At 67.0% G+C, this 18,323-nt stretch overlaps 1 protein-coding gene across 1 annotated transcript in view; it reads right to left on the minus strand.

Annotated features, from left to right (window-relative positions):
- Nucleotides 1–15,684, minus strand: part of COL7A1 (collagen type VII alpha 1 chain) — a 29,185-nt gene extending 13,501 nt beyond the window's left edge. Inside the window, 65 exon segments of the mRNA XM_058288476.2 lie at nucleotides 85–165; nucleotides 255–290; nucleotides 365–400; nucleotides 481–561; nucleotides 667–696; nucleotides 894–920; nucleotides 1,154–1,198; nucleotides 1,422–1,493; nucleotides 1,742–1,786; nucleotides 2,089–2,124; nucleotides 2,193–2,273; nucleotides 2,368–2,403; nucleotides 2,489–2,548; nucleotides 2,621–2,674; nucleotides 2,825–2,857; nucleotides 3,249–3,284; nucleotides 3,399–3,434; nucleotides 3,531–3,575; nucleotides 3,931–3,966; nucleotides 4,044–4,088; nucleotides 4,256–4,291; nucleotides 4,410–4,469; nucleotides 4,571–4,633; nucleotides 4,717–4,770; nucleotides 4,848–4,874; nucleotides 5,115–5,192; nucleotides 5,303–5,374; nucleotides 5,558–5,593; nucleotides 5,750–5,785; nucleotides 5,889–5,960; nucleotides 6,333–6,395; nucleotides 6,470–6,514; nucleotides 6,600–6,626; nucleotides 6,711–6,746; nucleotides 6,845–7,017; nucleotides 7,104–7,250; nucleotides 7,336–7,462; nucleotides 7,731–7,867; nucleotides 7,945–8,091; nucleotides 8,177–8,311; nucleotides 8,537–8,683; nucleotides 8,989–9,111; nucleotides 9,366–9,456; nucleotides 9,458–9,519; nucleotides 9,612–9,737; nucleotides 10,019–10,162; nucleotides 10,297–10,416; nucleotides 11,024–11,167; nucleotides 11,266–11,370; nucleotides 11,373–11,390; nucleotides 11,474–11,617; nucleotides 12,182–12,310; nucleotides 12,389–12,538; nucleotides 12,606–12,722; nucleotides 12,805–12,951; nucleotides 13,035–13,151; nucleotides 13,253–13,382; nucleotides 13,461–13,531; nucleotides 13,534–13,623; nucleotide 13,772; nucleotides 13,856–14,016; nucleotides 14,090–14,183; nucleotides 14,261–14,420; nucleotides 14,925–15,105; nucleotides 15,546–15,684. Coding sequence (XP_058144459.1) covers nucleotides 85–165; nucleotides 255–290; nucleotides 365–400; nucleotides 481–561; nucleotides 667–696; nucleotides 894–920; nucleotides 1,154–1,198; nucleotides 1,422–1,493; nucleotides 1,742–1,786; nucleotides 2,089–2,124; nucleotides 2,193–2,273; nucleotides 2,368–2,403; nucleotides 2,489–2,548; nucleotides 2,621–2,674; nucleotides 2,825–2,857; nucleotides 3,249–3,284; nucleotides 3,399–3,434; nucleotides 3,531–3,575; nucleotides 3,931–3,966; nucleotides 4,044–4,088; nucleotides 4,256–4,291; nucleotides 4,410–4,469; nucleotides 4,571–4,633; nucleotides 4,717–4,770; nucleotides 4,848–4,874; nucleotides 5,115–5,192; nucleotides 5,303–5,374; nucleotides 5,558–5,593; nucleotides 5,750–5,785; nucleotides 5,889–5,960; nucleotides 6,333–6,395; nucleotides 6,470–6,514; nucleotides 6,600–6,626; nucleotides 6,711–6,746; nucleotides 6,845–7,017; nucleotides 7,104–7,250; nucleotides 7,336–7,462; nucleotides 7,731–7,867; nucleotides 7,945–8,091; nucleotides 8,177–8,311; nucleotides 8,537–8,683; nucleotides 8,989–9,111; nucleotides 9,366–9,456; nucleotides 9,458–9,519; nucleotides 9,612–9,737; nucleotides 10,019–10,162; nucleotides 10,297–10,416; nucleotides 11,024–11,167; nucleotides 11,266–11,370; nucleotides 11,373–11,390; nucleotides 11,474–11,617; nucleotides 12,182–12,310; nucleotides 12,389–12,538; nucleotides 12,606–12,722; nucleotides 12,805–12,951; nucleotides 13,035–13,151; nucleotides 13,253–13,382; nucleotides 13,461–13,531; nucleotides 13,534–13,623; nucleotide 13,772; nucleotides 13,856–14,016; nucleotides 14,090–14,183; nucleotides 14,261–14,420; nucleotides 14,925–15,105; nucleotides 15,546–15,630 — 5,379 coding nt within the window. The 5' untranslated portion in view covers nucleotides 15,631–15,684.
- Nucleotides 15,685–18,323: the final 2,639 nt, after the last annotated feature.

Below are 18,323 nucleotides of genomic sequence, written 5' to 3' on the forward strand. Positions count from 1 at the left end.
GCTCATCAAGGCCGAGAAGGGCTAAGGCCCGTGTGCGAAGCGGTGAGGGAAGGGGCACGACGAGGCAGTGACCACCCGACTCACGTGCGGCCCAGGGGCGCCAGGGGCTCCTGGTTTCCCGTCCAGCCCGCTCCGGCCATCCAGCCCGGGAGGGCCCCGGTCACCCTGAGGGGACAGCACGGTGAGGGCCTCGAAGACGAACATGGACTGGAGAGCCCAGGCTCCCCTCTCAGAAAGCCCCCACACCCTCTCACCTTCTCTCCCCCGGGGCCTCGGGCTCCTGGGTCTCCCTGGAGGGAACAAAGTCAGCTGAGAGGGGAGGACGAGGGGGACTGCAGGCTCGGGGGCAAAGCACGTCACTCACCTGGAGGCCCGGGGGTCCCCGCAGTCCACTGACGCCCTGTGGGAAGGGGAGGAAGGAGTCAGGGCAGGCTTCCGGGGCCCTCGCCAAGCCCCCCCCCCAAGGACAGCCACACTCACTCTCTCCCCAGGGGTGCCGGGGGGGCCGGGGTCACCCTTGGGTCCTTGAGGGCCCTCCTGTCCGCGCTCTCCAGGCTCTCCCTGCGGCAGAAACGAGCCTGAGGAGGGCCCAGCAGCGGGCCACGGGGCAGGCCCAAGGCAGAACCCGACAGGGACACCCACAGCCTCGCTCCCCAGACCCCGTACCTTCTCCCTGGCGCCGAGCCCGGTGTCTACCTGTGGGGAGGATGGCCAGTGAGAAGGACGGCTCAACAAGGGGCGGAGGGCCAGGGAGGACTATGGGAGAGGCGGAGGTGCACCGCAGAGGGGCGCTGGGGGGAGGAGGGCAGGGGGAGGGGCCCAGGGTAAAGCTGACAGGGGCAGGCGAGGGAGACGGCAGTGGCTGGCAGAGAGCGACCCAGCCCCACCCTTACCAGCCGTCCGGGGGGTCCTGGGGGACCCTGGGAAAGGAAATGGTTGTGGTCAACAGGAGCCCCCCGGTCCTAAGACATGGCCCGGGTTTGGCCCCCGGCTCAACTCTGTCCCCAGATTCCCTGCAGCTCCCCAGTGCCAGTGCCCAGGAGACAGCTCAGGCCTGGGAGTGGCCATCGGTGCCCCCACCTTGACCTGCAGGCCCTGCGTGGGTGCGGACCGGAGCCCGCCCCACTTGAGCCCAGCGTCCCCGGCGACTCACCGGCTCCCCACGATCACCCTTGGGTCCAGGGGTTCCAGGGCTGCCCTGCAGGAAGGAGGGGTCAGGGTCACCCGGGTAGGCACAGACTGGGGGAGCTGTGAAAGAACGCTGAGGACTCGTGGGGGTCCCAGCAGCCTCTGGGGGTTTGTGATGGAGGTCACAGGAGGCAAGGCTCTGAGGCTCGATGTTGCAGGGTTGGGATGGCAGGCTCAGGGCTTGGGAATTCGGCGCCGGGGGGCTGAGGTTGGGGCCGGGGGCCAGGACTCACATTTCGTCCATCCTCTCCAGGGTCTCCCTGGTCTCCCTTCTCGCCCACAGGCCCCCGAGCTCCGGGTGTCCCCTGGGAAGAGCAGCTTGTCTGAGACAGACTCACAGCATTTTGCAGGCTTCCCCTCGTCCCCTACTTTGCCTCAGGCTCATCACCCCCAAAATCCATGCCAGAGTTTTCTGCCACCCCATGCCTCCCTGCCGGGTTTCCCATCACCTCCCACCCCCCCAGGGCCTCTTGTCTCCCTTGGTTTCCCAACATCTTCCTGACACTTCCTATAGCTCTTCCCAGTGCTCGCCTTTCTCTCCAAAAAGCCTCACCCGAAGGCCACGCTCGCCAGCTTTTCCAGGCAAACCGGGGTCACCCTGGTGATAGAGAGTGCAAGGGACATAGGATCAAACTTTGTGACTCAAAGTCAGGGGCCAGGGACACGCCTGCTGGCAGGGCCACTGGTCCTGTGAGCCCAGGGCCTGCACAGTGCTAACAGCCCCCAGCCAGCAGGGCTCTAGGAGGAGACACTGGCAGCCCGCTTGGCCCACCAGCAAGGAGGGCAGGGGAAAGCCTGGGCACGGCTGGACAGGAGGCAGGGGGATGGACCAGATGAGCTGGTGGAGCCCATGGCAGCTCAGGGTAAAGGATCAGAAACCGCGGCGGGGAGGAGTCTCACCGGGGGGCCTTCGTCACCTTTCTCTCCAACTTCACCCTGTGGGACGTGAGAGTCAGCCCCGGCCCAAGACCCCCCCACGGTCCCCCCGACCCCAGGCCTCTTACGTCTCGTCCTCTTGTGCCAACGGGCCCTGGGGGTCCAGGCCGCCCAGGCTCTCCCTTCTCTCCGGGAGGCCCCACATCCCCCTGTGGAGGAGGGAGGAGGGAGGTGGCGTGGGAGCTCACAGCAGGCAGCCCTCGAGGGGAGGCGCAGCCAGACACCACGACCGCCAGTACTTACCGGGGCACCTGCTTTGCCAGTGAGGCCGATGGGACCCTGGAGGCAGCAGGGAGGGGCGGCAGCACTTAACTGGGGCTCCAGGCACCCCCCTCTGCATGTCCCCATCTCTTCTTTTACTCACCCTGTCTCCGGGGTCTCCCTTGGGGCCAGGGTCTCCAGGAAGAACCAGCCCGGGGGCGCCCTGTGGACGGGTCAGAAGTCAGAGGGCTACAACATCACCCACCCACCCCATTAACCCTTTCCCCTCACTCACCCGCTCCCCTTTGACTCCGGCAGTTCCTCTGGGCCCAGGGGACCCAATGTCCCCCTGGAGATGACAAGACCATCAGCATCAACCCAAGGCTCCAGCAACCCCCAGCCATCCTGCGGCACCCACCTGGACCTCCAGGGCCCAGGGACGGCCCTGTGGCCTGGGTCTCGGACCCGTAGCCCCGTCCCCTTACCACGCCAGACTTACTTTCTCTCCCTTGATGCCAGCATCGCCAGGTACCTGAAAACAGGACAGACACAACTCAGTCCTGCCTGGGGATCCCAGGAGCAGAGCCTGGATGGGACAGTGTTACCCAGAACTGGGAGCCTCAGGTTCAGTCCCTGGCCAGAGGTCACGGGTCACAGCAGGGAGCAGCGCAGGGGCTGACACAGGGCCGAGGCCCCATCTGGGGTGACCAGATCATGGCCTGAAGGCAGAAGGCGGGCCAGGGCATCAGGAGAGTCACAGAGCTCTGGGCCCGTTCAGGGTCCCAAGGTTGTGTGGTCACGTGAAGTCCCTGCTGGGCCTAGAGGCCCGGCCTCCCTCCACTCACCTCCACGGGGGGGTCCCCAGGGCCTCCCCCTCCACTCACTACCACTGTGGGGTCCCCAGGGCCTCCCCCTCCACTCACCACCACTGCAGGGTCCCCAGGGCGGCCAGGCTCTCCCTGTGGAAAGAGCACAGGGGCAGGGTGGGTAGCGACCCACCCAGGAACCCCAAGTCTCAGTGGACCCCCCACCTCCCTGCACCAGTGGCTACTGGGCCCCAGCCCGTGACCCACCTTCTCTCCTCGGCGGCCAGTGGGTCCTGGGGGCCCCTGCACATGGAGAAAGGGTGAGCCTGGGAGGGCAGGCAGGGCAGGGGAGGAATACATGGAAGCCCCCTCTCCATCCCGCCACACACGCAGACTCACCTCGGGACCCTCGGCTCCGGGCCGGCCAGCAGGCCCCGGCAGTCCCTGGGGAAAGGAATGGAAAGCTGATCCAGGTGTGGGGTGGATTATGGGCAAACAAGGGCAGGAGGTGGGGGCCGAGGCTGGGGAGGGGTCACAGATCAGAATTAGAGATTGGCAGGGGTCAAACTCAGCAGGAGGGCAGAGGCCAGGGGGTGGAGGTCAAGGTCAGCTCAGTGGGGCTCGGAGGGCTAGGAGTCAGGTCCCTGGCTTGAGCCTTAGAGCCTGAATCAGAGGGATCGGAAGTCACAAGAAGAGGTGTGGAGGGGTGCGGGGCAGCAGGGGTTCAGGGCAAGAAGCCAGAGCCGGGAGGGGCACAGTCAAAGTCTGGTGACACTGGCATCGGGGACAGTGAGCTCACCTGGGGCCCCAGTGGGCCAGCGGGTCCCCGTTCACCCTGCCGGAAGAGAAGGGGCAGGGCTGAGCGCAGTCCTAGGCCCGCCAGGCCCGGAGAGCCCCCAAGGCCACACTTACCTTCTCTCCAGCCTCCCCCGCGGCCCCTGTCAGCCCCCGGTCACCCTGAGGAGGGAGAGGGGGGTCAGGGGCTTTGAGCAAGCCCCAGACAACGCGTCTCAGCCTGTCACCAAGGCCCTGCTGAGGCAGCAGCCTCTGCCCTGAGGAGAGCCTTTACCTGCAGCCCCGACCCTCCGGGCTTCCCCAGCCCCAGCCCCTGCTCTGGCACTCACTTTGGGTCCAATGTCTCCAGCCGGTCCCCGTAGGCCCTGCAGGAGATGAATTTGGGGGGTCTTAGGTTTGGGTTTGGGCCTAAGAATGGGGTGGGGGTTGAGGTTGAGGGTGGGGACAATGCCAGCCACCTGGGACTCCAGGGCCTACACTTACCCGCTCGCCCGGGGCCCCAGGTTGTCCTGGGAGGCCAGGGGCTCCGTCCTCGCAGTCACCCTGAAGAAGAGACGCGTGGGTGGGAGGTCCTGGGGAGCCCTGCCCCCGCACCCAGGGCCCCCTGCCCCAGCACTGGGGCTCCCAGAGGGCAGGCCTCCTACCTTCTCTCCCTTCTCTCCAGAGGAGCCAACAGGACCTCGGGGTCCAGGGTCTCCAGGAAGGCCCTGGGAGGAAGTGAGTAAAGATGAGGGCTCAGCACTGAGGCCCGGCACCCCCACTGCCCCAGCGGAGCCCCGAGGCGTCTCACCGGCAGTCCCGGCTCCCCTGCAACCGAGCCGCCACCACCTGGTCCGGGGGGGCCCTGGGAGAGAAGAGCAGGTCAGAGGCTGCTGGGCACCAGGCCCCAGGCCACCCCAACACACCGTGCCCCTCACTTACCCGGTCCCCACGGTCGCCTTTGTCACCCTGGAAGACAGGCCGTGACCCCATGACCCTGGACCGCACCCCTCCTCAAAGGAGCCAGAAGGATGCAGGGCCATGGGGTCAAACTGGGTTACAAGAATCACAAGGGAACTGAGGAGTCGTGAGGGCGAGCAAAGGGCCGTGGGCTTAGAGCAAGCAGGGGGGGTTGTGCGAAGTTCAAATGGGGTCACCAGGGCCCTGGGTCACAGGGAGCTCCTGAGACCCTAAGGGCCACGTGGTTACCTTCACGGCTGTCCCAGGAAGCCCTGGGGGACCCCGAGGTCCTGGGTCCCCCGATGGGCCACGAGGTCCAGCAGGCCCCTGATGGAGGAAATGAGGTGTAGGGTGCCATCCTGGGGATCCCTGCTCCTGCTCCCCTCATGCTGGTACCCCAAGACCCATGACCCGCCCCCACCCACCCTCGAACTTACCACGGGTCCAGGGGCCCCTTTCTGCCCAGGAAGCCCTGGGCCTCCGTCTCCAGTGACCTGTCCAGGCTCCCCCTGCAGGGACAGAGAGCAGAGGGCAGGATTCAGGGCCTGGGTGCCCTCAGGTAAAAGACCGCAGAGGTGCCCCAGCCAGAGGTGACGCTTAGCCCGCCTTGGGCCCTGCACGGGGTCCGGCCTGGGGTGACCCTGCTCCTCCCTGGGGCGTTCTGCCTTCCCCCGCCTTTCCCCTTCACCTACCGGCTCCCCCTTTGGGCCTCGAGGCCCCCGCTCTCCCTGCAGACGAAACAGAGAAAGTCATGCTTGGGCTCAAGTGAGCCTCAGGTGCCCCCCCGCCATGGGCCAACACTGACCCCCCGGCCCGAGATCCCCGCCCTGCAATCACACCCTGGGAAGTCAGTGGGGGGGGGCAAGGAAGGGAAGACAACTTACTGGGTCCCCACGAGGCCCGGTCCACCCCGGGGAGCCCTGTAAACAGAGGCAAGTCAGATCCAGCCCACCCCGCTCCGCAAAGGGCCTCGGCTGATGTCACGAGTCCACCGTGTGACTCGCAAGGGCCAGGCTTGCTCACCTTCGGGCCAGGGGTTCCAGGAGTCCCAGGGAGGCCAGGGCTGCCAGGAGGCCCGTCTGCTCCAGGGAAGCCCTAAGGAGGCCAAGAGGTGAGGGCAGGCAGGGACCTCCCCGCGCCCCTGGTTTGCTGAGGGAACCCAGAACATTCTTCACCTGGCCCCCTGGCCCACGGGCCCCTGCGTGTCACCAGGGGAGGAGCAGTGGGGCAGAGACAGCCCCTCCGAGCCAGGTGGAGCCCGAGCCCAGGCCCAGAGCAGGGACGAGGCCGAGGGCCTGCCCTTCCTCTGGGGCAGGAAACTCCCACCCAGGCCCTCCAAGGGTCCTCAAAACCCCATGCCCCGTACTTCAGAGCCTCCCCCAGAGCCTCTGGGCGCCTAGAACCATCTGTGATCCTAGCTCTGCTCGTGGAGGAATGCCTTTACGGAACCTCGGCGGCCACACTCACCCTCTCGCCCCTGGCACTTGTGCTTCCAGGGGGTCCCGGCGGGCCAGGAGCACCACCCCTGCCCTGAGAGAAAAAAGCAGATGAGGAGGCGGTCGGCCAGCCAGGGTGCAGAGGGCAGGGGTGGAGAGGGTGCTCACCGGGAGGCCGGGGGGGCCAGGTGGTCCAGCTTGTCCTCTCACGCCCTAGAAAGGGTGACCAGTGAGCATCGGAGGCCCCCGCCGCTCCACCAACCCCAATCCATTCTCTGCCCCCCACAAAGGCACTCACCGTCTCTCCAGGTTCCCCCTTCTGGCCCTGGGGAAAGACACATGGGATGCGGGTCAGAGTGGCCGGCCCCAGCAGTGACCCCGGCCCAGCTCCCCGGCTCTGGGCACTTACCTTCGGACATTGCACGGAACAAGTTCCTGGCCATGGCTGTGGGACACAGGGTCTCCTTGAGGCCAGGAAGTTCTTTTAAGAGCTACCAGGCCCCTCTTCTCCCCCACCTAGCCCCCCACAGGCTTCTTCCAAACCTGGGTCCCTGAGGCTGCCTGACACAGAGCTGTTGCCAGGCCACTGACTGCTCGGTCCAGGCTGGGACCATCATCCACGGCGAGGAAGTGCTGGACGGGGTCCGTGCCTGGCACCAAGCGACGCAGCTGCTCCGGGTCAGCTCCCGCCAGGCCCAGTGTCAACACGTGGAGCCCTAAGAAGGGATCCAGCAGACCGCGTGACAGCGCCGCTGGGACCAGGCCCGCCCCAAGACCCAGTCCCAGCAGTCCCACTCCTCACCAGCAGCCTGCGCCTCGCGGATGGGACCAAAGAAGTCACCTCTCAAGGGCTCGTCCACCAAGAGAACCATCAGCCCCGGTGCTTGCCGGCGGCGCCCAGGGGCATCTGGTGCCAGCAGATACCTGTGAGCTGTGGCCACGGCAGTGCCTGGGAAGAAGGAAGTGTCAGAACCCTGGGCCACTGAGCCCCCAATGGGGAAGCCCCAAAAGTCCACTCTCACTGCAGCCCTCACCTAGGTTATTCCCACTTGGGTCCATGTAGGGGATGTCACGAATCTTCTGTAGGACGATGCCAAGGTCATGGGAGCCGTTCAGCGGGAACAGTGGGGAGGGCCGGTGACTGTAGGACAGGAGGCCAACCTGGGGCGGGGGGAGACACAGAGCTTGGGGGGATGACAGAGCGGGGTGGGGGGCACAGAGCCTGGGAGGTTAACACAGAGCTTGGCGGCTATGAGTCAGCTTGAACAATTAAAGAGGCCAGCAATGACAGCAGGTGAGGTCGAGCCTGGAGGAGGACCAGAGAAAGCTTGAACCCCAGGTAGGGTGGGGAGGCAGAAGCTGGTATGCAGCCTGGGAGTGGGGGGGAGGCAGGGAGAGGGAGGGGTGTAGGCTGCCCCTGGGGCCAAACCTGGACCGCCTGTGGCCCAAGGGGCCCAAGGGCCGACACCAGATGCTCCAGAACCCGCCTCGCAGCCTCCGCACGGTGAGCATTGTCGCGTGTGGCATGCAGCAGGAACACCACATCTGCCACGCCATGGGGACACCCTGCAGGAGGACGGCCAGGTCACCACATGGCCGGCCCAACCAGCTGCCCCGGGCCCCACCCCCCACGCCTGCCATACCTGGGCTCTGCGTGACAGAGGCCTCGGGGCCTCGCACACCTTCCCGGATGGGGGTCAGGGAGAAGACATAGGAGACACCGGGCTCTAGCCCTGTCACCCGCTGGGAGCTGGAGGTCCCCGGCAGCGTCTGTGAGGCCCCAGGTGCCACTGCAGAGATCAGAGCTCAGTTAAGCACGAGGCCCTCCACGGAGCACCGAGTGCCCATCTGCCCCACCCCTGGCCTCGCCCTCACCCTGGCCAGGGCCCCTGAGTGGCCGCCAGGACAGGAGGTAACCGGATACTCCAGACACCGGGGTCCAGGCCAGAGTCACCGAGTCCACTGAAGTGTCCACCACGTGCAGGTCAGTTCTCAGGATCTGAGGTGACTCTGAAAGGTGAAGATCAGGGGTCAGAGGCTGGGTCCTCGGTGCTATCCAGAGGGTCTAAGGAGGTGAGAGCCCTGGGGTGGTACAGAAAGTGTCGTGAAGGTCATGCTGGGATCACCCCAAGGTCTGGGGTGGTAGGGGGAGTCCCTCGGGGTCCTGGGGCACAGGAAAGCAGGGTGAGTCATCAGTCAGGGGTTGCACCAAGACAGGTGGCCCTGCGTGCTCACCCGTGTGCGCAGTCACCTCCATCGGGGGCCCCTCGCCGGCCGGCCCCAAGATGCTCAGCGACACGTGGTACAGGGTGCCTGGCTCCAGCCCTTCCAGGTGGTAACTGCTGAACTCGGGGCCCAGGATCTGGGACTGCTCCCGGCCACCTAGGGTGGGCGTCAGGGTGGAGGTGGAGGGGATGCGGCAGGTGGCCCACCCATCTCAGACCCCTCAACTCGTCCACTGATCTTGCTGGCCTGGCCGCCCTCCTGAGCCTGCCCAATTCTCCGCCTGACCCTCACTGACCCCGCCCAGCTCACTGATTGGTCCATCCTCCTCAGACTGTCACTGGCCCCGCAGGGCCCCCAAGGACAGACCCCACTGGACGCACTGATCTCATCCACCTCACCGACCCGCCCACGTGCTGCCCACCCCCCACGGGTGCCTGACACCCGCCTGGGGACACCCTCACCGTCAGGTCGCCATCGCAGACGGAAGCCGTGCGCGCCGGGCACCGCATCCCAGCGCAGCCTCAGCGAGTGCTCCCCGCGCTGCACCACTCGAAGGGTTCCCAGGGCAGGTGGAGCCTCGGGCGCTGACGAGAAAGCGCGGGAATCAGAGAGGCTCCGCCCCCACGGGCGTGCACCAATCCCAGGCCGACGCCGGCCCGCGCCTGCGCCCAAGCGGTCTCGCGGCCGTTCCCAGGTTTCATCCCGCCTCCCCCCTCAGGCCCCGCCCCCACAGACTCTCTACCAATCCCTGGTCCCTTTCCCCATCCCGGGCCCAAGTCCCGCCCCCAACCCGTCCAGGCCACCAATCCAGGCTCGCCCCGGCCCAAGCTCCGCCTACGTGTGGTGACGACAATGGAGACGGGAGCGCCCTCGCGGTCCCCGACGAGCGCGGTGACGCGCACCGAGTAGCTGACGCCGCCCTCCAGGCCCCAGGCCCCGGATCACTGCAGAGTCCGTGTTCCCTGGGAGCACCTGCTGCCTCGTGGGGCCCCCTGGCCAGGCAAGCACAGGGCCAGGGTCAGGACCGGCGCCGGCCGGCCGGAGGAGGCAGGCCTGGCCGGGCGGGGCAGGGGGGCGCGCCTACCCTCGCTGCGGCCCCAGGCCAGTCTGTAGGCTGTGGCTCCGATGACCCCCACCCACGTGATCCGCACCACATCGCTGGAGGCGTTGAGGATCTGCAGCTTCGACACGCGGCCCACCGGCTCCGGGGCTAGGGACCGAGGGAAAACACCGGGTCAGTTAAGCACGAGGCCCTCCCTGGTCGGCAGAGAGCAGGTGGCAGCACAGGCATGGTGATCAGCGTGAGATGGACGTCCGCAGCCCGAGAGGGGGCGGGTCCCGCCTCAGAGTGGGCAGAGGAGGCCGTCAGGGCACCGTGGGTGGACACTTAGCCGCTGTGGGGTAGATCAATGCGGGCAGGACAGCCACTGAGGAGTGGGAAGGGTAGGGTAGCCAGTGAGGCGTGACGACAGCTCTCCAGAGACCACTCACCTGTCCTCACAACCACCGAGGCAGGAGCCCCATCCACACCGGCCACCTGGGGCCGCACATGCACCGTGTACTCGGTATCTGGCTCCAGCCCTCCCAGCTCAGCTCCTGTGACCTCCCCGGAGACCAGCTGGGATTTCTCTGGGTCTGGATATGGGAACAGCCCCAGGGTTAGCCAGAGTCTGTCCCCAGTGCCCCACCTGGACTTCCAAGATCCCCAGCCCCTATCCAGCCAGCCACACCTGCCCTCCTGCCAAACCCCCCAACCCTGTGGTCCCCACCGTGGCCTGAGTGCCAGGAAACCCTGTATCCTGTGGCACCAGGAACCCTGGTCCAGGCGATGGTGACAGATGAGCTGCCAGCCTGCGTCACATGGACTGTCCTCACTGGGCCCAGTGGGTCTGGGGGGAGAGGCAATGGGGAGTGTCATGGGGGAGGTAGCAGAGGACCTGTGGGGGAGCCGGGGCGGGAGTCTCGTGGGGGAGTCTGATGCAGAAGCTAGTGGGGAGCCATCCGATAGGGGACGGCGATGGGCATCCAAGAGGCAGGGGTCCGATAGGGGAGGTCAGATGGAAGGGGTGGGGGTTTTGACAGGAGGAAGTGGGAAGCTGAGGTGGCAAGTGACAGGAATCTGAGAGACAACAGGGTCTGACAGAGAAGGCAATGAGATCTCATGACGGGATTAGAAGACAGTGAGGGGTCTGCTAGGAAAAACTGTCAGTCTCAGAGGAGGGGCATGGCTTCAACAGAAGAGGCAGTGGGGGTCTGAGAGATGAGGTAGTGGAAATCAGAAGTCAAAGACAGTGGGGGTCAGGGGAACCTGACAAAGGGGTGCATAAGAGGAGGCAACGGGGACTGAAGGGAAAATCAGGGACTCTGAGGGAGGCGACAGTGGGAATCTGAAGGGGACATATGTGGAGTTCTGGGGAGAGGCAGGGGTCTAGAGGGGAGGATGGGGGTCTGAGAGGACATGGAGGCAGACAGCTAAGGGCTGGGCCAGGCCCTGACCAGTCTGAGCCACAGCGACCACAGGAGGGCCCTCTTCTCGCCCACGCAGTGCCGACACGGCCAGCTGGTAGGAGGTGCCAGGCCTCAGCCCCGTGACGTCTGCAGTCGTAGCGTCTGCGGACAGTGTCCGGCTGGACTCCGGACCTAGGGGCAGAGGGAAAGGTGGACTGGGACCCTGCTGGCCCCTCAGTCACCCACACCCTGACCATTCCCCTCGTCGGCCCTCCCACCCCCACACTGACCACTGCCCGTCCTCCAGCTGATCCGAAATCCACTGGCTCCAGGAACAGGGTCCCAGGCCACCCTCACGCGCGTCGAGTCCGACGCCACAACCCGCAGGCCTGGATGGCGAGTGGAGTTTCCGGCTCTGGGCATGAGAGACAGAGGTCAGGGATCAGGATCAGGACGAGCAGGAAGAGGCAGTGCCCCCAACCCTCCTCCAGCGCTCACCGCGACGGATGGTGAGGACGCTGGGGGCACCCTCACGGGCACCCGCGCGAGCTGACACCCGCACGGTGTAGCTAAGCCCAGGCTGGACGTCATCCAAGTCGAAGGCTGTCTGACTTCCGGGAAGCACCAGGGTCCTCTCAACCCCTGAGGGAGAAGGCGGGGAGATGGGCAGGTATCAGTGATGGACGGGACAAGGGATGACTGGTCAATGGAGACGGTGCGTTGGAAGACAGGAGTCAGTGGACAGCGGTTGGGTTATAGGTGGGCAATGGATGAGGCACAGGATGACTGGAATCCACAGTGGACAGGATGACGGGCTGGTGGGCATCAGAGGACAAGGACAACAGGGGCCACTGGACAGCGATGTGAGTGATGGACGGTGAAGTGGATGGGACATGGGAGGAGAGCCCAGTGTGGACGCGGTCACGGCCAGGGTAGCAGGTGACCGAATTGTGGAGAAGGGAAGAGATGTGGGAGAGTCGTGGACAGGGACGTGGGGCAGGGAGTGGAAACACTCAGGCGGGACCGGGCAGGGGGCAGACAGCCCCTATGACAGTTCTGGGCTTGGGCCATCGAGGGAGGGGAGTGGAGGGCAGGGAGAGCGGAGGAGGCTGCAGGGACCCGGGGCTGAGGGCATGGGCTGGTGTGCAGGCTGCCCCTGAGGGCTGGAGCGTTAGCGGGGTGGGGAAAGGGTGCCGGCCACCTCACCCTGGGAGCTGCGCACGGTGATACGATACTCGGTGGCCCTGGGGACAGGGCTCCAGGACACTCGAACCCTCTGCCCAGGCAGCTCGGCCGCTTGGAGGTCCGTCACAGGGCCCACGGGCAGCTCTGGCCCTGATGGGGGCACAGTGTGAGAGGCAGACTGGGGCGCCTGCACGCCCAGTTCCACGGCCAGGCCCACAGAGTCCTCACCAGTGGGGACCACAGTGGCCGGCGTGACCACCTCGCGGCCCTCCAGCAGGGTGTACAGTGTGAGGCGGTACTCAGTGCCTGGCTGCAGCCCGTCCAGCTGGTAGCGGGTCACATCAGATGGTAGCACCACCTTCTGCGGCGGCTCCGAGCCTGGAAGACGCCGCGGTCAGGCCCGCCGAGGCCCGGCCCCGGCCCGCCCGCCGGCCCCTGCACTGACCGCTCTCGCGCCGCCACTCCAGCCGGTAGCCACGGGCCTCGGGCACCAGGTTCCAGGTCAGGAGGATGGACGTGGGGCCCAGGATGACCGGGCGCAGGGTCTGCTCGACGGAGGCCTCTGCCCAGGGCACGTGGGACGTCAGGGGCCTCCACATCCCACCCTGCCCGCCCCAAGCTAGGAAAAGCACCCGGCTCCTCACCAGTGCGGGCAGTCAGGGTGGCGGCGGGCCCCACGCTCTGGCCAAGCAGGGAGCTCACGGTCACCTCGTAGTCCGTGCCAGGCTCCAGGCTGTGCAGCAGCAATGACCTCTGCCCAGGGCCCAGGTCCTGCTGCTGCGGGGCCCCACCTGGGTTGAAGGTCAAGGAGGAGTCAGTGGGCCTTGGGGACTCCAGACCATCTACGATCCTGAGGTCGGCCCCCACCTCTCACCTCGGAGGGTCCGCCAGGTCACGCGGTAGCCGGTGGCGCCCGGCACACCCCGCCAGGCCACCAGGAGGCTGTGGGTTGTGGCATTCTGGATGGTCAGCTCCGGCCCCTCCACGGCAGCTGCGGGAAGAGCCCGCCCGGGGTGAGTGGGGTCGGGAACGGGGAGGGGTGATGGGGTGGGGGTTAGGCAAGTGGGGTCAGAGGTGGGCAGCATTGCTCACTGGTCCGAGCTGTCCCGCTCACGGCCTCCCCGATGCTGTTGGCGTAGAGGGCCACCACGGTCACCTGGTACTCGGTCAGTGGCCGGAGACCCTGCAGCTGTACGCTGGTCTCGCCAGCCGCAACGTTCACCTGCCCGGGGCCAGAGGTCACCTCGTCTCGCCCAGCCGAGTCCCCAGCGCCCCCACCTCCCACTCCTGCCGTCCTCACCTCGCGCCGCTCGCTCGCCAGTGGCTGCCCCAGCCCCATCAGGGGAGCATACTGGACCTTGTAGCCAGTCACGGGCCACTGGCTGCCGTCCACCGCACCCGCAGGGACTGACTGCCTGGCTCCAAGAGCTGCAGGTCCCGGGGCCCAGAGGTGGGGCCATTGGCTGGGAATGGGGGAGATCGTGGGTGCCCGGGAAGGAGGGCCAGGAGTAAGCACTCAGGGAGCAGGGCCCAGGAGCATGCGGGGGCGGGGTCAGCCCCTCCAGGTCAAGATCAGGGGCCAGGACCCTCGGCTGGGTGTCACGGCTGCACGCTCAGCTGGGGGAAAGAGGTGAGGGGGCACACGGGCTGGAATCGAGGCCCCCAGGTCAGGCACACGCGTGGACAGGGACTCACGGGTAGGGTCACGGGCACGCCACCCGCAGTCGTGCACACTCGCCGGGAGATGAGGGGCAGCAGCGTCCTCAGGATGCTGAAGTCGTTGACAAAGAAGAAGAAGTCGCCGCTCGGCTGCGAGGCCACCCGCTTGAGCTCCTCAGGGTCGGCGTTCTTGATCCCTGAGGCGATGCCCGGTCAGGGCTGCCCAGCCCGGTCCTGCCGCGCCAGCCCCTGTCCCAGCTCGGCACTCACCCACGGCAAAGAGCTTGACCCCCTGGCCCTTCAGCCTCTGGGCAGCTGTGTCCACCAGGTCCTGGGACTTCCCGTCTGTGATCAGGATGCAGACCTGGGGCGGGCGCGGGGACTCGGTTCAGACCCTCGGTTTGGGGTCACCTGGGGAGGCCTGCGGGGGCTAGGGGTTACCTTGGGGACGCCAGGTCGGGCCAGCTGGGGCAGGAAGATGTGGTCGGCCACGTGGAGCATCGCGGCCCCCGTGCGTGTGTTGCCCCCCTTGTAGCTGAGGCCCCGGATGGCGCCGATCACGTCGCCGCCCGAGCCCAGCGCATCCAGGCCAAACTCAGTGCTGTGGGGTGGGGGGTTGGCACCCGGTCAGGGCCCTGGCCTCTAGGAGGTCTCCGGGTGCGGATCGGAGTTGGCAGGCCCCCTGGGGGCTCAGTGGTTCCTGTCCCCCCACCCCGCAGCCCCCACATTAACAAACTCCCCAGGCACCCCTCGTGCCCCTGCCTGCAGCTGGGCCAAGGCAGGCCTGGAGCCCTTGGGACTGCAGCCCGGGGAGGCAGGATGTTTGCTTAATTAAATAATTACAGCAGGGCCCTGGCCGGTGGCCAGACTGGGAGGCCCTCTGGGTGGCCGGGGGCTGGAAGAAGCTGGATGTGGAGAGGGCAGCAGGCAGGAGACTTCGGGGTCTCCCGTCTCCAGTGAGGAAAGGAGCCCCGCCTCTGACAGGGCCCGGCCCCGGGGCCCCCCACCCGGAGGAGCCCGGTGCTTTGTCCCCGGAGGGCTGCTAGCGGCGGGGGCCCCAGCGGAGGTCCCCGGGCTGCCCGCCGGGCCCGCAGGCCTCACTCACCGCGGCTCGTCGCTGTACTGCACCGCGGCGAAGCGCACGCCCTGCGCGCCCGCGGCCCCCGCGAACGGCAGCACCAGCCCCTCGAGGAAGCCGCGCACTTCGCGGAAGTTGCTGCGGCCGATGGACGAGGAGCCGTCGAGGAGGAACACGATGTCAGCCGCGTAGAGGCGCGTGCAGGTCACTGGGGCGGGCAGAGGGGTCACGGGCGGCCGCCGGCGCGCACTGCCGCCGCCTGTCCCGCCCTGCGGGCCCCCGGGGCGCGCGGGGACCCCCTCTGTCCATGCACACGGGGCGGGGGGCGGCCGGGCGGGGGACCTGGGAGGTGGCCCGCGGGGCCGGGGACTCGCGGGGAGGGGCGGCGCCAGCACGAAGGTGCCAAGGGGGGTGGCGCGGGGTGGTGCGGGTAAGGAACCCGGAGCCCATCTGGGGAGTCAGAATGGGGGTCCAAGCGAGATAAGACGCGATGCGCGAGAGCCGGCGCGGGGAAGGGCGTGGGGAGCCTTGGACCGGTTGGGGGGGATCCGCGCGGCTTCGCGGAGGCGGGAGGATGCGGGGCGGGGGCGAGCGGAGCCCGCGGAGGGCGCGGAACCCCCGGCCCGGTCCTCCCCGCGCCGTGCCCACCTCTCTCCCGGCCCTGGGCCCGCGCGCGGGGCGCCCCCGCCAGGATCCCGGCGCAGAGCACGGCCACCAGGAGTCGCAGCCTCATCCTGAAGCGGGCAAGCGGGGGGCCAAGACCGTCGGGCCCGCGCTCGGAGCCCCCTGCCTCTGCGCCCGGGCCCGCCGTGCCTGCGAGTCCGCCCGCTGCCGCCGCCGCCACCGCCGCCGTCCCGCCGCCGGGGCTGGGAAAAGTCCCTGCTCCCGAGGGGCGGAGCGGCGGGCGGGACCCCGGGCTGCCCGCCCCTACCCACCGCCCCGCGAGGTCGCCGCCCCGCCACCCTTCCCCCGGACAGATGATGGGACGCTGTAAGCGTCGAGCCCCCCTGCTGTGTCCCCTGGGAATCCCCCAGAAGGTTCCGCCAGAACCGATGCGTGAGAGCGCCTGCCCGCCGCATCGGGGCCCAGGTCTCGGCCGCTGCGGGGCCGACCCAGAGCCCCCTGAAGGGCCTGCTGGTTCCTGGGGACAGAAGGGCAGCACGGTGGGCAGGGGTGGGGGGAGCTGCAGCTGGGGATGACTCACGCACACCCTCCCCTGCCCTGGGGGGTGGGGGCGGCCAGACAGCCCCTCGGGCCACGCGTCCCGCCTGTGATTCAGCAGGCGCTCTGCTGCGTCTGTCAAGCCTCCACGCCTCACCCCGCGCTCCCTGACAGGCCGAGCAGCCCCCCAGCAGGTTGCAGGCTTTGGAGCCAAGATGGGGAAACCGGGACCCCCCTGGGCAGACCCCAGGCGATCCGCATCGCCATCATTTGGTGGGCAGAGGGAAAACCTGTGTCATGCTGAAGTGACCAGGTCCCTCCCGACATCCTGACCCCCCCGCTGTGCCCTGAGACAGTTGCAGGCAGATGCCATCCAGATGTGAGGGGAGGACCTCCCACGGTGACAGCTCATCCCCAGGAACCCCACCCCTCCTTCCCACGCCCCCACTGCTGTGCCTGTCCGAGCCCCAGGCCGGGCCCCCCTTACCGACACGTCCTCCTTTCTGGTCTGCTAGATGCTCCTTTGCCCCCTTTTCTAGAAGACTCCCTTCCACCCCTCATCCCTGCCAGGACCTGGGGTCACCCTGAGCCCCTCCTTTCCTCACCATGGACCTTATTCCTCATTCGTAGCTCCATCACCAGCCCCCGGCCCCTTTCCTCTCCCCTTGCCCAGCCTGACCTCCCCCCTTCCCCCATGGGCCTCTGTGACTGGGGACAGTCATCCCACCACCCTGAGGTAGAGCCACTGCCCCTTGGAAGTGAGGGTCTGTGTATCTCTTAATTGGGGGCTGACACCAAGCAGAGCGTCCCCCCCAGGAGCAGCCCCCTCCAGGGCCCAGCCTGTTTCTTTGCCCACTGGCCCTGGATGATTCCGGGCAGACCCGGGGGATGTGTGTCCTCACCACTGCCACCTGGCCCCTTCCTGGCATGCCTGGCCCCACACCCTCTCAATGAGGACCCAGGCTGAATGGGGCAAGATGGGGGACAGCGTTCCGGTCGACATTGTCTCCCCTGGACTTCACTAGGACCGGATGGCTCTCTGCTATGACCAGGAGCTGGGGACAGTGAGGACCATCCATCCTGCTTGTTCTCCTCCTGCCCAGGGAAGCTGGAGCTGCAGGGACAGCCCCCCTTGTCACTGACCCTCCCCCACTGTCCTGGAACATGGCGCTGTGAGCCCACAGGGCCAGGGACCTTTTTCCAACATCAGGGTCACGACTGGGTCCTGCATCCTCCATCCCCGGAGGCTGCGCTACAGGTGAGGGCGGCAGGAACCAAGGCATGCTCCGGTGAAAGAAGGCCCTGCCCGCAAGCCCTCCACCTCCTCCTGTGCAGCAAGGGCGGCAGCAGCAGGGCAGAGCTGGCACGTGGTGGACATGCACATACACAGGGGCCGGCTGAGAGGGTGCTCAGGCAAACCCCACTGGAACCATGAGGGGCCTACAGAAGAAAGGAAGGGCTGCGCAGAGCGTGCTAGGAGAGGAGGTTGCTGGGAGGGTGAGGCGAGGTGAGGGTGAGTGCTGGCTGGGGCCTCCTGGGGCTCCTGCGAGGTGTCAGGGCAAGTGTGCAAATGGCTGCCCGGGGCCCCTGGTAGGCACGCGGCTTAGGGTACAGCTCGAGGCCAACATAACCACAGCCCCTCTCTCAGCACAGTGGGCCCCCCAGAGTTCCATCCTCCCTGCACACTCCATGCTCCCTGGGCATTTCCCTGCCCCAACTTCAGTCACCACCTCTGCCAGCTGGCACCTCGTCTCCAGCCCACATCCTGCTGTGTCCTGGACACCCTGAAACTCATCACCAGAACGGTGCCTAACACTGGGCAGGTCATCCTCCTCCAACCCCCAGGGTGCCCCAGCTATGTGGGGAACCATCCCGCTTGTTCCCCCTCAGCTCGTGCCTGCTCTCTTCCTACCGCTGTGACCCTGCTGTCACAGGGCAGCTGACCGGGACTACCAGACAATCCAGTCTTCACTATGACTTCCAGCTCTGAGCAGGGCACATATCTTCACAGTAACCTGATGCCCATCCCCCAACGTGCCTCCCATGGGAAAGAGCAAACTCAGGGGCTTGGCATTCAAGGTCAGATCACTCCCTGCAGGTCGAGCTCTCATGAGTCCAGCCTTTGTCACCCTAAAACCTTGGGCCTGGGCTTAGAGACATCAAATCTATCCCCTAGGGGACTCAAACTTGGGCTGCAGACTTCCCATCTGCTGGTCCTGCCAGCGTGCAGCACGCCTTGTCCTCCCAGCCGTCTACACCCACGTC

Source organism: Dasypus novemcinctus, chromosome 26 (genome assembly GCF_030445035.2).
Source record: "Dasypus novemcinctus isolate mDasNov1 chromosome 26, mDasNov1.1.hap2, whole genome shotgun sequence".
Taxonomy (NCBI): domain Eukaryota; kingdom Metazoa; phylum Chordata; class Mammalia; order Cingulata; family Dasypodidae; genus Dasypus; species Dasypus novemcinctus.